General features: G+C 40.0%; 1 protein-coding gene across 3 annotated transcripts in view; it reads right to left on the bottom strand.

Annotated features, from left to right (window-relative positions):
• Positions 1–15,994, bottom strand: part of RPRD1A (regulation of nuclear pre-mRNA domain containing 1A) — a 79,086-nt gene extending 63,092 nt beyond the window's left edge. For 2 of the 3 annotated variants that reach the window (XM_044243147.1, XM_044243148.1), the window contains exon 1: positions 15,702–15,993. In XM_044243147.1, the coding sequence (XP_044099082.1) occupies positions 15,702–15,852 (151 nt within the window). In that variant the 5' untranslated portion in view covers positions 15,853–15,993. Of the gene's footprint in view, positions 1–15,701 lie in introns of all 3 variants that reach the window. The other variant, XM_044243149.1, reaches the window with a different exon arrangement.
• Positions 15,995–16,302: the final 308 nt, after the last annotated feature.

Here is a 16,302-nt window from a genome sequence, read left to right as displayed (position 1 = left end):
GCAGAAGTGCCTGGGTAGCTCAGTCATTAAGTGTCTGCCTTCAACTCAGGTCATGATCACAGGGTCCTGAAATCAAGCCACGCATCAGGAACCCACTCAGCGGGGAGCGTGCTTCTCCCTTTTCCTCTGCCTGCTACTTCCCCCTACTTGTGTGTGTGCTCATTCTCTCTAACAAATAAATCAAATCTTAAAAAAAAAAAAAAAATTAAAAACAAAACCCCAAGCAGATACCACTCTACATTCATTAGGATTATTTTCAAAAACAAAACCAAACAAAACAACACACAAAATAATAAACTTTGGCAAGGATGTGCAGAAATTGGAACCATGCAGGACTCCTGGGTGGCTTAGTTGTTAAGCATCTGCCTTCAGCTTAAGTCATGATACAAGGGTCCTCGAATCAAGTCCTGCATCGGGCTTACTCAGCAGAAGTCTGCCTCTCCCCTGCCTGTGGCTCCTCCTGTTTGTGCTCTCTCTGACAAATAAATAAATAAAATCTTTAAAAAAAAAAAAAAAAGAGAGAGAGAGAGAGAGAAATAAATTGGAACCACTGCAAGTGGGAATATAAAATGGTGCAGTTGCTACAGAAAACAGTATAGTGGTTCCTCAAACAATTAAACATAGAATTATTTTATGACCCAGCAATTCCACTTCTGGATACAAACTAAAAAGAAACAAAAAAGCCATTCCAACATATATTTGCATAACAGCATTATATCGAACAGCCACAAGGCAAAAGCAACAGATGTGTCATTAACAGATGAATAAATAAAATGTGGTATACACATAAACCGGAATATTATTCAGCCTTAAAAAGATAAGAAATTCTGGCATATGCTACAACATGAAAGAACCTTGCAGACATACGAAGTTAAGTAAGCCAGTCATACACATAAAATAAATTATATGATTTCACTTATATTAAGTACCTACAGTAATCAAATTCATAGAGTGTAGAAGGGTGGTTGCCGAGGGCTAGGAAAGGACAGAATGGGGACTTATTTTTTAAAGGGTATAGAGTTTCAAGTTTGGGAAAATGAGAAGAGGTCTGGAGATGGATGGAGATCCCAGTTGCAAAACAATGTGAAAGTATGTAATGCCACTGAACTGTTCATTTTAAAGATGATTAAAATGGTAAATTTGGGGTGCCTGGGTGGCTCAGTGGGTTAAGCCGCTGCCTTCGGCTCAGGTCATGATCCCAGGGTCCTGGGATCGAGTCCCACATCGGGCTCTCGCTGAGTGGAGAGCCTGCTTTCCAGTCTCTCTCTGCCTGCCTCTCTGCCTACTTGTGATTTCTGTCTGTCAAATAAATAAATAAAATAAATAAAATCTTTAAAAAATAAAAATAAAAAAAAAATAAAATGGTAAATTTGTATTACATATACTTTACCACAATAAAGAAAGGTGCACTGTGTACACAAACACACACAGATATATACTCAAGGGTCAAGATATAACAAAATTAGAAATGTGAACGCTTTGATTAGCAGTCAGGAATGTGATGTATTTTTAGTTGTGAATGTGGTATGAAAAACATACTGAGTTTTAGTACAGAGTGGTCCCTCTGCCTTGATTAATATTTAGGTACTACCAGTTTTCACTCACATCAGCTTTTACAGTATCATAGCATGTTAACCATTAAAAGGGGAAAAATGTCTTAGAAGTATTACAAAAATAATTTTTACCTGGTAGACTCATACACCCCCTAAAAGAATCTTGGTGATCCACCAGCCAAACTTTAAGAACACTATTCTAGGGGCGCCTGAGTGGCTCAGTGGGTTAAGCCGCTGCCTTCGGCTCAGGTCATGATCTCGGGGTCCTGGGATCGAGTCCCGCATCGGGCTCTCTGCTCAGCAGGGAGCCTGCTTCCCTCTCTCTCTCTGCCTGCCTCTCCATCTACTTGTGATTTCTCTGTCAAATAAATAAATAAAATCTTTAAAAAAAAAAAAAAAAAAGAACACTACTCTAAGAATTGATAAATACAGGAAGAATAGAACAATATTACAGACCAAAAAAGCTAGAAATTTTCCAAGTCCTTCTCAATAAAGGAAATGTTCATAACTGAAATTCATTATTTGCCTTAAGATGTCAGAAGTTCCTAAATCAGGCACTGTCTTTAAAGGAAACAACAAATGGTGCCTAAATGGCTCAGTTGTTAAGTGTCTGTTTTCGGCTCAGGTCATGATCCTAAGGTCCTGGGATCAAGTCCCACGCCGGACTCCCTACTCAGTGAGCCTGCTTCTCCCTCTCCCTCTGCCTGCTGCTCCCCTTGCTATGCTCTCTCTCTAAGTCAAATAAACAAATAAAATATTTTTAAATAAATTAATTAATTAAATAAAAGCAAACCATTCTGCAATATTCCTTCCAGCTCTAGAAGTCTCATACTACATACTTTCCAGCATTCATTCAATAACTCATTCAACACATATTTACTGAGTATCTACCTTGTGCTAGATTCTGAGGCAACAAAGGAACAGGCTCAGTCCTTCAGTAAAAAGAACCATTAAAATACTGAACAACAAGCACTATAACAATAGCAATAGAAACTACTTGGGAGGTTATACCACAGAATATGTCAGAGCTGGAAGACTTGGCAAATTTAAAGATAAGACCACTGAAAGGGAGTCTGGGGAGCAGAAAGAAAAAGAATAAAGAAAAGTGAACAGAACCTAAGGGTTCTGTGGCACACCACCAATACAAGAGGAGGGCACATAAAGAATATCTGAAGAAACAATGGCCAAAAAATGCCCCCAAATCTAGGAAAGACATGAATCTACAAATCCAAGCATCTCAATGAACTCTAAGTAGCATAAATTCAAAGAGACCCACACTGAGACACATTGTGAAAAAACTTTCAGAAGACAAAGAATTTTGAAAGCAGCAAGAAATGACTCACTGTCATGTACAAAGAAAGCTCAATAAGACTGACAGCCAACTTCTGAGCAGAAACTATAGAGGCCAAAAGTAAATGAGATGCCATATTTTTATAAAAAACTGCTGAAAGAAATCTGGCAAACTATCCTTCAATACTAAAAAAGAAATTAAGACATTTCAAGCTAAACAAAACCCGAGGGAGTCTGTCACTAGTAGACCTGTCCTACAAGAAATCCTAAGGGACATTAGATAATAACTAAAAGCCATAGAAAGATCGCCAATAGAGATAACTACATAAGTAAATATAAAAACCAGTATTAACATATGTCTTGGTCTGTAACTCTTTGTTTCCTATATGATTTAAAAGACAAATGCATAAAACAATAATTATAAGTCTGTTGATGGGCATACAACTTATAAAGATGTAACTTGCAACAATAATAACATAAAGGGGGAGACAGCTGTATAGGAACAATTTTTGTATACTACTGAAGAAAAGCTGGTACCAATCCAAACTACACTGTTACAACTCTAGAATGTTAACTGGAATTTTTCTCCCCCTAAAAAAACCTCATCCCAAAAACTAGGACTAGGGACTATAAATGGACAATTAACTCTTCCTTCCTGGAGACTAAAGGAAGTTGCAGAAAGGAATCATGAGATTGGGTGTGAAGCCTGCTTAAGATTCTCTCACTCTGGGGCACCTGGATGGCTCAGTGGGTTAAAGCCTCTGCCTTTGGCTCAGGTCATGATCCCAGGGTCCTGGGATCAAGCCCTGCATCGGGCTCTCTGCTCCTCGGGGAGCTTGCTTCCTCCTCTCTCTCTGCCTGCCTCTCTGACTACTTGTGATTCTGTCTGTCTAATAAATAAATAAAATCTTAAAAAAAAAAAAATTATCTCACTCTCTCTCCCTCTGCCCCTCCCTCGTGCTTGCAATCTCTGTCTCCGAAGGGGGGGGGGGGAAGGTATATAAAAGCATATAAATGTGCAAGGTATTTACATCACTTTGAAAAAAAAATTTTTTTTTTTTATTTATTTGAGAGAGAAAAACAGTGAGAGAGAGCATGAACGAGGAGAAGGTCAGAGGGAAAAGCAGACGCCCTGTGGAGCTGAGAGCCCGATGTGGGACTCGATCCCGGCAGTCCAGGATCACGACCTGAGCCGAAGGCAGTTGCTTAACCAACTGAGCCACCCAGGTGCCCTTTGCATCACTTTTTCTAAGGAGAAATTCACATAATATAAAATTAACCACATTAAAGTGTATAATTCAGCGGCAGTAAATGCATTCATAAGGCTGCACAACCATGACCTGCATTTAGTCCATTCTCCATTTCTACCCCCTCCTCCCAGTTCCTGGCAACCACTTTCCATCTCTGTAGATTTACTTACTCTGGGTATTTCATACAAATGGAATCATAAAGTATGTTACCTTCTGTGTCTGGCTTCTTTCAACTTCACAGGTTTCTGAGGTGCATCCACACTGCAGCAGAATTAGCACTTCATTCCTTCTCATTATATGGCTGAGTAATAGTCTGCTGCATGAATTCCACTGCACCACATATATTTATCATCCACTGATGAACATTCAGGATGTTGCCACCTTTTGGGTATTGTGAATAGCACTGCTATAAGCGTTCTTGTAAAGTGTATGTTTGAATGCCTAAATATTTCTATTCTTATGAACATATATCTGAAAGTAGAATTACTCGGTCATACGGTAATTCTATGTTACATTAGTAAGTAGGACAACTAGTTGGCTGAAGAGGCTAGATACAAGGAAATTACATGGAGGATACTTAAGGGTGCTAGGAGAAGAGGAGGATGTGGGCAGTAGAGATATTATTTAATATAGCAACAAAAGAGCTGAAAGTGAGGCATGTATGCAGAGGGTCCAGGCCAAACTGAGCTTAGGCAACTGGTGGACAGTAATCTTTGACTGGAATAAGAAAGCTAAGAACAACAGTGGGATAGAAGTGGGGAAAGATGACATAAAGGGTTACTTAGTACAAACTGAGTCTGCAATATTAAGAAACACCACTCAATAAACACTGAGACTGGGACTAAAAAAAGGATCACTGAGTCATCAACATATTGATGGAGAAAACAGATATAGTAACTAAGGCACCAAATTATAAATATATAAAACAAAATTATTTTTAATCATTTAAGAGTTTTTATGTATTAGTTATAGCACATCAACTGCATTTTTAAAATTCTCAAACAATAACTTGGGTTAAATCCACAACAAATACAGCTGATTTACTAACTAAATTATAGTAAATCTAGATAAAGTTGCTATATTATCAGGGTTCTCCAGGAAAAATAATCAATAAAATGTGTATGTATATACATATAGAGAGATAATAACATTAAGATAAGTAGCTCATGAGATTATGTAGGCAGACAAATCCCAAGATCTGCAGGCAGCAAGCTGGAGACTCATGAAAGCTGATGGTATAGTTCCAGTCTGAAAACTGGCTCAAGATCGAGAAGAGTCCATGTTTCAGTTTGAGTCCAAAGGCAGGAAAAGAGCCCAGTCAGGCAGGAAGAGTTTCTTCTTACTCACAGGAGGGTCAGCATTTTTGTTCTTTTCAGGCTTTCAGTTGACTGTGGCCGACCCACAATAAAGAAGGGCAATCTGTTTTACTCAGTGTACAGATTTAAATGTTAGATTTCCAAATATCTAGCCGCCTGATGGACCAGTCAGGCTGACATATAAAATTAACCATCACAAGTTTGGTTAAGATAATAATTCATGATACTCTAAGAAAACTTAATTTTTTCATCAGCAAAACATGGTCCCTGACCACCCAAAAATTTTTAATTTGTTTAAAAAATAATAATCTATAGGGGAGCCTGGGTGGCTCAGTTGTTAAGCATCTGTCTTTGGCTCAGGTTGTGATCCCAGGGTCCCGGGACTGAGCCCTACACTGGGCTCCCTGCTTGGCAGGAGGCCTGCTTCTCCGTCTCCCACTTCCCCTGCCTGTGTTCCCTCTCTCACTGTCTTTGTCTCTGTCAAATAAATAAAATATTTTTTAAAAATTCTATAAAAGAGAATACAATACACATAATTTGTACAAATACTAAAAACAAAACAACAAAACAAAAGCAGTTTGTTGACTAGGTAAGGATTTTAAAGCCATGCTCTTGAAGCAGAATGACTTTCCTTGAGATGGACCAAAGTGTGCCATCACAAAGACCAACCACTGCAAGCCATTTTCTCAATTAATAAAAATACGTATTTTTTTCAGTTTTTAAGGTTTTTTGCATAATGCTGCTTAATCCTTTGACACTTATGTCTATTAGCCTATACTAGAATTAATTAAAATACATTTAGTACAGGGGCGCCTGGGTGGCTCAGTGGATTAAGCCGCTGCTTTCGGCTCAGGTCATGATCTCAGGGTCCTGGGATCGAGTCCCGCATCGGGCTCTCTGTTCAGCGGGGAGCCTGCTTCCCTCTCTCTCTCTCTGCCTGCCTCTCTGCCTACTTGTGATCTCTATCTGTCAAATAAATAAATAAAATCTTTAAAATACATTTAGTACAGTTGTTTTAAAATTAAGTGTGCATATCACCATGGTCTTTATAAAGTATCAAGAAGTTATAACCTTTATAAAGTATCAAGAAGTGATATCTGAACAAGTTTGAGAAAAGCCTATTTTTTTTTTAAAATTTTATTTATTTATTGGACAGAGAGAGATCACAAGCAGGCAAAGACAGAGAGAGAGAGAGAGAGAGAGAGAAGCAGGCTCCCCGATGAGCAGAGAGCCCGATGCGGGGCTTGATCCCAGATCCCTGAGATCATGACCTGAGCTGAAGGCAGCGGCTTAACCCACTGAGCCACCTAGGAGCCCCGAGAAAAGCCTATTTAAAGAATTACAATAAATACATGTAGAGTAAGACTGCACGGTTTGCCATTAAAAACATAACTTGCCATTTAAAAGATGTGAAGTTTCTTTAAGCTAATGTATAAACTGACGTGTAACTCCAAAAATACCAAAGTGGTTTTTTACCCTATAAAATAACAAGCTGACTCTAGACTTTATTTGGAAAAACAAAACAAGAATACACAAGACAACTGGGGGTCGGGGGAAGCCAACTTGCAGGGGGCTGGGCAGAAAGGACTGGGGTGGGTAGATGTCCTACCAGATATGAAAACATACCAGAGTGTGATAGTGGTACATGAATAGAGACACAAATGAAACAGAAGGACAATAAAATTATACCAAATACAGATAAAAATTTTATAATATAAGAAACATTTAAAATATGTGGGAATAAAAATGAACTTAAAAAATGGTGTAACAGGGGCACCTGGGTGGCTCAGTCAGTTAAGCGTTTGCCTTCACCTCAGGTCATGATCCCGGGGTCCTGAGATGGAGCCCCGCATCAGGCTCCCTGCTTGGCTTCTCCCTCTCCCATTCCCCCTGCTTGTGTTCCCTCTCTTGCTGTGTCTCTCTCTGTCAAATGAATAAATAAAATCTTTAAAAAAAAAAAAAAAGGTGTAAGACTCTCTCCTGTGTCAAATAAATAAGTAAAATCTTTAAAAAAAAAAAATAAAGGATTTTAGGGGCACCTGGGTGGCTCAGTAGGTTAAAGCCTCTGTCTTCACCTCAGGTCATGATCCCAGGGTGCTGGGATCGAGCCCCGCACTGCTCGACGGGGAGCCTGCTTCCTCCTCTCTCTCTGCCTGTTTCTCTGCCTACTTGTGATCTCTGTCAAGTAAATGAATAAAGTCTTTAAAAAAAAATGGTGTAATACACTAATGCCTATCACTTCTATAATGCCTATCACTTCAATCATGGTCTCTTAACTCAGTGGAAATCACTACAGAAGAAACTACAATATTTAAATTTTTTTTTTTTTTTAAGATTTTATTTATTTATTTGACAGAGAGAAATCACAAGTAGACGGAGAGGCAGGCAGACAGAGAGAAGCAGGCTTCCTGCTGAGCAGAGAGCCCGACGCGGGCCCCGATCCCAGGACCCTGAGATCATGACCCGAGCCGAAGGAAGCGGCTTAACCCAGTGAGCCGCCCAGTAGCTCAGTTGGGAGAGCGTTAGACTGAAACTACAATATTTAGTAACATAAATTAATATTTACAAATTTTAATATTAAAAAACAGATCCATCGTAAATGTTCACCAATAAAGTAATGGTTATATAAATTTCAGTGCACCTGTAAAACAGAATACATGCAGTAATCTTTTTTAAAGATTTTATTTATTTATTTATTTGAGAGATGGGGGGGGGACCCTCAAACAGACCCCTACTGTGTGTGTGGAACTGATGCAGGGTTCAATGCCAGGACCCAGACAACCCTGTCGCTCTAATTTTTTTAAAGGAGGCAACACCATATACACAAATATGTAACAATCTGAAATAGATATTAGAAGAATGCAAAGCAAGAGAAGTCTATATGTTAATCTATATAATACTCTACCATCTGTCCAAGCAAGATAATGAAATTATAACATATAAATTGCTATATATACATAGAAAATTCTGGAAGAATATACAAATTGTTAACAAACTGATTCTAGGTGGGGAAAATGCGTAGGTAAGGAAGGGAAGAATAATGGAAAGGAGTCTTACTCCTCTCTTTATAACCTTTCTTTCCTTTCGAGTTTTATTTTTTTGGGCATGTTATTAGTAAGATACTGCTATATATTTTTTAATACACCTGGGAAGTCCAGGCAATTAACATAAGCATAGTGAAGTTTTTACTTAATTTCTCAGTTATCAGAGTATGGACTATTAGAGAAGGGACTAAGGAAAAACTATAAAAAGAAGAGTAAGACTAATAGGTACCTGATAGCAGTCAAGAGTTATGCTACAGAACCAAAAATGTCCAAAAAACCTAGGTCATGGCAAGGTGACCATAATATTAATCATTATAATCCTCTTAATGCATTTTACAAACAAAAAGATTTAAAATATCTTAGGCGCACCTGGGTGGCTCAGTGGGTTAAGTCTCTGCCTTCAGCTCAGGTCATGATCTCAGGGTCCTGGGATCGAGCCCCACATTGTGCTCTCTGCTCAGTGGGGAGCCTGCCCCCCCTCTGCCTGCCTCTCTGCCTACTTGTGATGTCTCTCTCTCTCCATCAAATAAATAAATAAAATCTTTAAAAAAATAAAATATCTTAAATCATTTAAAGTTCTTTGTAGACATAGAACATTAAAAATTTATCTAGAGGCGCCTGGGTGGCTCAGTAGGTTAAAGCCTCTGCCTTCGGCTCAGGTCACGGTCCCAGGGTCCCGGGATCGAGACCCGCATCGGGCTCTCTGCTCAGCAGGGAGACTGCTTCCTCCTATCTTTCTGCCTGCTTCTCTGCCCACTTGTGAACTCTGTCTGTCAAATAAATAAATAAAATCTTTAAAAAAAATGTTTTTATCTAAAATGTTTACTTCATTATCCTGCCTAGTTCCAAAAAGGAACCATGAACTGTTATATTTACAATGTCAAGTAACATTTGTTCTACATAAAACCACATTTAAACGACTAAAACAACAGTAAAAATTGTCCATATATTTTGTAAACTTCTGGTAAACTCTATTCATATTTTATATCTCAAATCAAAGAAGCTTTCCCTGATTGCCACCAGTCTAGTTTTCCAGTTATATTTCTTCTTTGTATCACTATTCAGGTACTATTAGTAGAGTCCATTTCCCTGACTGGTATGTAAGTTCCATGAAGACAGCTATGTGTGTCTTATCTGCTGAATCATCCTTGGTCTAGCAACAGAGCCAGAGCTCTCTCAATAAATATTTGAGGAATGGGGTGCCTGGGTGGTTCAGTGGGTTAAGCCTCTGCCTTCAGCTCAGGTCATGATCTCAGGGTCCTGAGATCCGACTCTGCTCAGCAGGTGGCCTGCTTCCCCTTCTCTCTCTGCCTACTTGTGATCTCTCTCTGCCAAATAAATAAAATCTTTTTAAAGTAATAAATATTTGAGGAATAAAGGAAACCAACAGAATTAACTTACTGATACATTTCAAATGAAAAATTTATTTTATTCAAAGACACTCCTATAAAATTATGGACTATCATACTGTATTTGTTTAATCTAGAAAGACACCTTTATTTTTACTAGCAATTTAAGGGTAAGGCGCCTGGGTGGCTCAGTTGTTTAAGCATCTGCCTTTAACTCGCGTCATGATCCCAGAGTCCTGGGATGGAGTCCTGCATCTGGCTCCCTGCTCTGCTGGGAGTTTGCTTCTCCCTCTCCCTCTGCTGTTCCCCTGCTTGTGTGTGCTCTCTCTCTCCCTCTCTGTCAAATAAATAAAATCTTTTAAAAAAATTTTTATTTTTGGAGAAAGAGAGTGAGAGAGCAGAAATAAGAGGGAGAGAGAAGCTGAAACAGACTCAATGATGAGCACAGCACCTGATATGGGGTTCCCTTCCGTGACCACAAGATCATGACCTCAGCCAAAACCAAGAGTCAAACGCTCAACTGACTGAGGCCAATCCTATTGTGTTTGTGTGTAGAAAAGAGCCCAAATATCAGAGTTGCTTTGTAAACTCTGGTATGTTCATGGTCATTATTTCCATAGCAATGAGTAACATATAATTAGTGATATATGTTAATAGTTTTAGAATTCAGCCCCAAACTTGAGTCAGAGATGAAAAAACTGCATTCAAAAGACAGTAAGTAAGAGAGTGAAGAAACAACTGCTGAGTGAAAGAAAATGTTCACAAGTCTTGTAACTGGTAAGGGACTAGTATCTAGAATACATAAAGAACACTTGTTGGGGGGCGCCTGGGTGGCTCAGTGGGTTAAGCCGCTGCCTTCGGCTCAGGTCATGATCTCAGGGTCCTGGGATCGAGGCCCATATCGGGCTCTCTGCTCGGCGGGGAGCCTGCTTCCTCCTTTCTCTCTCTGCCTGCCTCTCTGCCTACTTGTAATCTCTCTCTGTCGAATAAATAAATAAAATCTTTAAAAAAAAAAAAAAGAGAGAACACTTGTTGGGCACCTGGGTGGCTCAATGGGTTAAAGCCTCTGCGTTCAGCTCAGGTCATGATCCCAGGGTCCTGGGATCGAGCCCTACATCGGGCTCTCTGCTCAGTAGGGAGCCTCCTTCCTCCTCCTCTCTCTCTCTCCCTGCCTCTCTGCCTACTTGTAATCTCTCTGTCAAATAAATAAATAAAATCTTAAAAAAGAAAAAAAAAAAAAAAACCACTTGTAACTCAATTAATAAAAAGACAAATAACCCAATTTGAAAATGGGTAAGGATCAGGGCGCCTGGGTGGCTAGTCGGTTAAGTGTCCAACTCTTGATCTCAGCTCAGGTATTGATCTCAAGATGGTTTAAGTTCAAGTTCTGCACTTGGCTCCAGCCTGGGTATGGAGCCTACATTAAAAAAAGGGGTGAGGGGAAGACCTCAACAAACATTTCTCCAAAGACAACATACAAATGACCAATAAGTACATGAAAACGTGCTCAAAATCCTTAGCCAACAGGGAAATGCAAATGAAAATCACAATCATTCACCAATTTACACTGAGCAAGGTGGCTATAATAAAAAAGACAGATAATATAAGTGTTGGCAGAGATGTAGAAAAATTAGATGCTCATGCACTGCTGACAGGACTATATGATAGTCACTGTGGAAAACAGTCTGGCAGTTCTTCATAAGGTTAAACACAATGTTCCTATATGACCTAGCAATTCTACCCATAGGTGTAGTTCCAAAAAATATGAAAAAACACCCACACAAAACCGTGTATGCAAATGTTCAGAGCACTATTATTCATAAGAGCAAAACATGGAAACAACCCAAATGTCTACCAACTGATGAATAAAAAAATTTATATAATGAATTATTACTTGGCCATAAGAAGGAATGAAGTACTGGGGTGCCACCCAGTCGGTTATTTGTCAGACTCCGAGTCTTGGCTCAGGTTGTGATTCAAGATCATAAGATCAAGCCCCATATCAGGCTCCATGCTCAGCTTAGAGTCTGCTTAAGATTGTCTCTATCTCTCCCTCTGCCCCTCCCACCCACACTCTCTCTCTAAAATAAATAAATCTTAAAAAAAAAAAAAAGAATGAAGTACTGATAGATGCTATAATACAACATGGATGAGCCTGGAAAACATGCTAACCAAAAGAAGTCAGTCACAAAAGATGTCATACCGTATGATTCCAATTAATAAAATGCTAAGAATAGGCAAATCTGTAAAGACAAAGTAAATTAATTGTTGCCCAGGGCTGGGGAAGGTGGAAGGGGTTAGGGATGATGCCTAAAAGCCCAATTTCTTTTTGGGTGATGAAAACATTCCAAAATTGTAGTAGCAGACTCACAACTATATGATACACTAAAAGCCACTGAACTGTATACTTTAAATGAATGAATTATGTAATATGTTAATTATATCTCAATAAAGTTATTATATGTCACCTAGTGGCTCAATCAGTTAAGCATGTGCCTCCAGCTAATAAGGTCACATTCCCAGGGTCCTGTGATTGAGGCCCACATAGGGCTCCCTGAGAAGCGGGAATCTGCTCCTCCCTCTACCACACCCCCCCAGCTCCTGATCTCTCTCTCTCTCTCTAAAATAAATAAAATCTCTAAAAAAAAATTTTTTTTTTAAAGCTGTTACAAAACAACAAAATCCTGAGGGAGACAAACCATGAGAGACTATGGACTCTGAGAAACAAACAGGGTTTTGGAGGGGAGGAGGGTGGAAGGTTGGGTAAGCCTGGTGGTAGGTATTATGGAGGGTAGTATTGTATGGAGCATTGGGTGTGGTTCATAAACAATGAACTCTGGAACACTGAAAAGAAATTTTAAAAATAAATAAGTAAAAATTAAAAAACAAAAACAAAATCCTCATGTTTCTGGTTACATTCTATTGCATTTCTCAGGGAAATTATAGCTATTTTAGTCTTCATAAAGGCCTTCAGGGATATCCCTCTAAAGAGAAATTCTTTTTCTTGTCCCCACTCCAGAAATTCTTTCTTTAAAGGATGCAAAAATAAGGAAGGTAGAACAAGAAAGGAAATCTTCCAAACTGAATGATTACCATGTGTGACATTACTGTGTTACCTATTCCTTCTTATCTTTGAAACAGTAATTTTTTCCTACTAGTGTCACATTTTTGTCTTCTTTAAACATTTCAAGAAACTAAAGAATGCCACACTTAACATAAAATGTTATGTGTTATTTTATTCATTTGCTTCTTTATTTCAAGTTTGATCAATTTGGTTTTTTAAAAAGATTTTATTTCTTTATTTATTTGTTTGACAGAGAGAGAGAGATCACAAACAGGCAGAGAGAGAGGGGAAGCAGGCTCCCTGCCGAGGAGAGAGCCTGATGTGGGACTTGATCCCAGGACCCTGAGATCATGACCTGAGCTGAAAGCAGAGGCCCAAGCCACTGACCCTCAATTCATTTTATAAACACTTATTTTGTAGAGGTAACATGAAGGTTCACAATATCACTGTAAGATGGCTAAAACAATGCCTGATGTTCAGTAAATTATTCATTCTCATTCTCATTACATTACAGGCAATGCAGGACCCTAAAGCTGAGGAGCAGAACTACAGAGGAGGTGGGGGGACACAAAGACTGCGCCCTACAAAAGTACAGTCATATCAAAGAAAGGAAACTTTTGGCAGATAATCCAAGACCAAACAAAACAGCAGTCAGTAGCAGCAGCAGCATGATCATCGCCACTACTACCACCATCACCGTCATCACCGAACACCACTCTCCTCCTAATGCATCTTTTTATAGGCCTTAAGTTTTTTCTAACTATGAAGCTTCTATGTATGGAAATATCCCCAAGCCCAGTAAACTTCACCTTATCACTCTCCCATATGTATCAAATTTTTGAAAAAATAAATGAAATATACAATAACACAGATCCACTTTCACTTCCTCTCTCCCTTATGGTAACCACTATCTTGCAACATGATGTTAATCACCACTATGCATGTTTTAACTGTAACTACAGGTACAAAACACAGAATTTGTTTTTGCATGTTTTCAAACTTTAGCAAATAGCATATTGGTCTGCACCTTGCCTTCTTAGCTCAACATTTTGCTTGTTTGTTATTTTTTAATTCAATCATATTGCTTCATGACAACTGCTGGTCAGTATTACAGTCTATGAATATTACAATGTATTTATCCATAGTCCCAACTAATGAGATATTTAAACTGTTTCTAATTTTGCTACTAAGAAGCTGCAATAAATGTAATTTCTTGAGCACAGGTACTAGTTTCCTAGAAGAACTGCTAGGTCAAAGACTATGTACCTTCAACTTCATTAGAGGTCACTAGGCTGATCTTTTTACACTCCAACCAGCAGTGTAAGAGTGTTCCTGTTTCTCCTCATCCTCACTGATTCTTGGTTTTGTCATACTTTTACAAACTGAAGATTATAAAATGGTACCTCATTTGTTTATTTTTTCCTGATTATTAAGTATCATTTATTGGCCTTTCAGGTTTCCCCTCATGTGAAATGCCTTTAACAGCATTACTATTTTTCTGCTGATTTGTAGTAGTTCTTAAGACAGTTTGGGTACCAATCCTTTATTGATTTTATGTGTTTCCAAAATCTGCAGCAAAGACAATTACTGCCTTTTCAAAGTTCACAGCTATTTTCCAGACGTTTATACTTAGGTTTCTCAAACCTTTCTGACCCCTCACAGATGAAGAATTCCTCCTTGAGTGCCAATACACACGCACTTATATATGAACTGAAAAACAAGGCTCTAAGTCAATTTCTCCTAAGAGATTAACCACAAGCAAATACACAAGGACAGTTCTTCTCCACTTCCTATAGCCAATGCCACTTTTAGCGCTCATATTAACACATCACAGGGCTTTCATATGGGTCAGTAATCAAGCATCTATTTTGAATAATAAGTTGTTAAAACCCATAATTAATAACCATCATATCAATACATCGGGTGGTCTGAAACAGTAACAAGGAGTGCCATTCTCTCTCTCCAATAAATTAAGAATTAAGGTGCAAACCCAGACCCAAACCCATAAAAATTTTTAAATTTTTAGTCACACTAACATACATAGTTCTTACAGATACAGTTGCTCTGCAGAAGTGAAATGATTCTGAATATTTTAGTGAGAGCACATACTACTCTTAAAAGTTAACTTCATTTACAGGAGCACTTATGTTTTGCAAAACAAGTACACTGCCCTAGAAGTATATAGTCACAGAGCACTAAAGGACTTTAAATCACTCAATCTAACTCCTTCATTTTGACGTGAGGCAACTGCAATCCAGGCAGTTAATAAATTCGCTGAAACCCTCTAAAATCTACAAATTCGGGGTTCTTCCACTGCATCATGCACGGATGCAATTTCAGATTCCCCAATTCCAAAACTCTGATTCCGCTATTAATTTTACAAGACTGAGTTGACGTGTTATAGAAATGATGGAATTAACTCCCAACCCCACACCAATCTTTTTTCCTTTCCACTTCCACTTCCCTTTTCCAGCCCTATCTTCCATTTTATCTACAGAATGAAAGAATATACCTGACTGCCCGAATTTCTGGCCCTAATCAGGGAAAGAGCCCTGAGTCCCCGACTGTTGCCTCCGTGTTAAATCAGAAGGGCTTTTGGTTCTGTTTTGCATCCTTCCTTCCCTATGCAGTAATACCTACAGTAAGGCGCAGATTCTGCGGGAAGCGCGGCGCACGCCGCTCCTCCTAGCCCGCGGACCACCGACGCCGGGGAGCCGGGGGCGCCAGGTGGGGGCGGTGCCGGGCAGCAGAGAGCTGGGGTGGCTGGGGGAATGGGGCTGGCAGGGAAGGGGGCCCGGCGGCACCAGTGAACAGGCCGGCGGCGGGGCGACTCACCTTTACGCAGCTCCCGCTCCCACACGGTGACGATGGGCCGCGAGTGCTTGCGGTGGTGGATGAGCCACAGGGACAAGGTCTGCACGCTCTGCTGCGAGTTGCTCAACTCCGACAGCTTCTTCTCCAGCGCCGCCTCAGAGAAGGCTGACATCCCTCCGACACAGCGTTCACGCCGTCCCACGCGGTGGGGCTGAGGGGAGGAGAGTTTAGCCGCCCGCGCCGCGGCCTCGCCCCCTCACCCCACCCTTCCCCACGCCTTCACCACCGCGGCCGCCACATCCAAGACCGGCAGCAAACCAGCAAGATGGCGTCTGGCCGGCAGTGACGTCAGGGCCCATCCACGCCCCGCCCTCGGAAGAGGCGAGGCCAAGCGGCTGGTCCTCGGAGCGAAAGGGCGGGGCCAAAACTGGCTCTAGGGTGGCACGTGGGGGCGTGCAGCCTGGGTTATGGCCAGGGAAGGGGTGGAGCTAGCCCAACCGGGACTTCTATGGTAAAATTATCTGCTGAAAACGAATTAAAAATCTCTGCATAGACGTGTAAGTTGGTACAGCCAATTTGGAAGACTATTTGGCATGATATATTACATTTTCATAATTGAACC

The sequence above is a fragment of the Neovison vison genome, chromosome 3 (assembly GCF_020171115.1).
Source record: "Neovison vison isolate M4711 chromosome 3, ASM_NN_V1, whole genome shotgun sequence".
Classification (NCBI taxonomy): domain Eukaryota; kingdom Metazoa; phylum Chordata; class Mammalia; order Carnivora; family Mustelidae; genus Neogale; species Neogale vison.
This window is presented reverse-complemented; position numbering and strand designations above follow the sequence as displayed.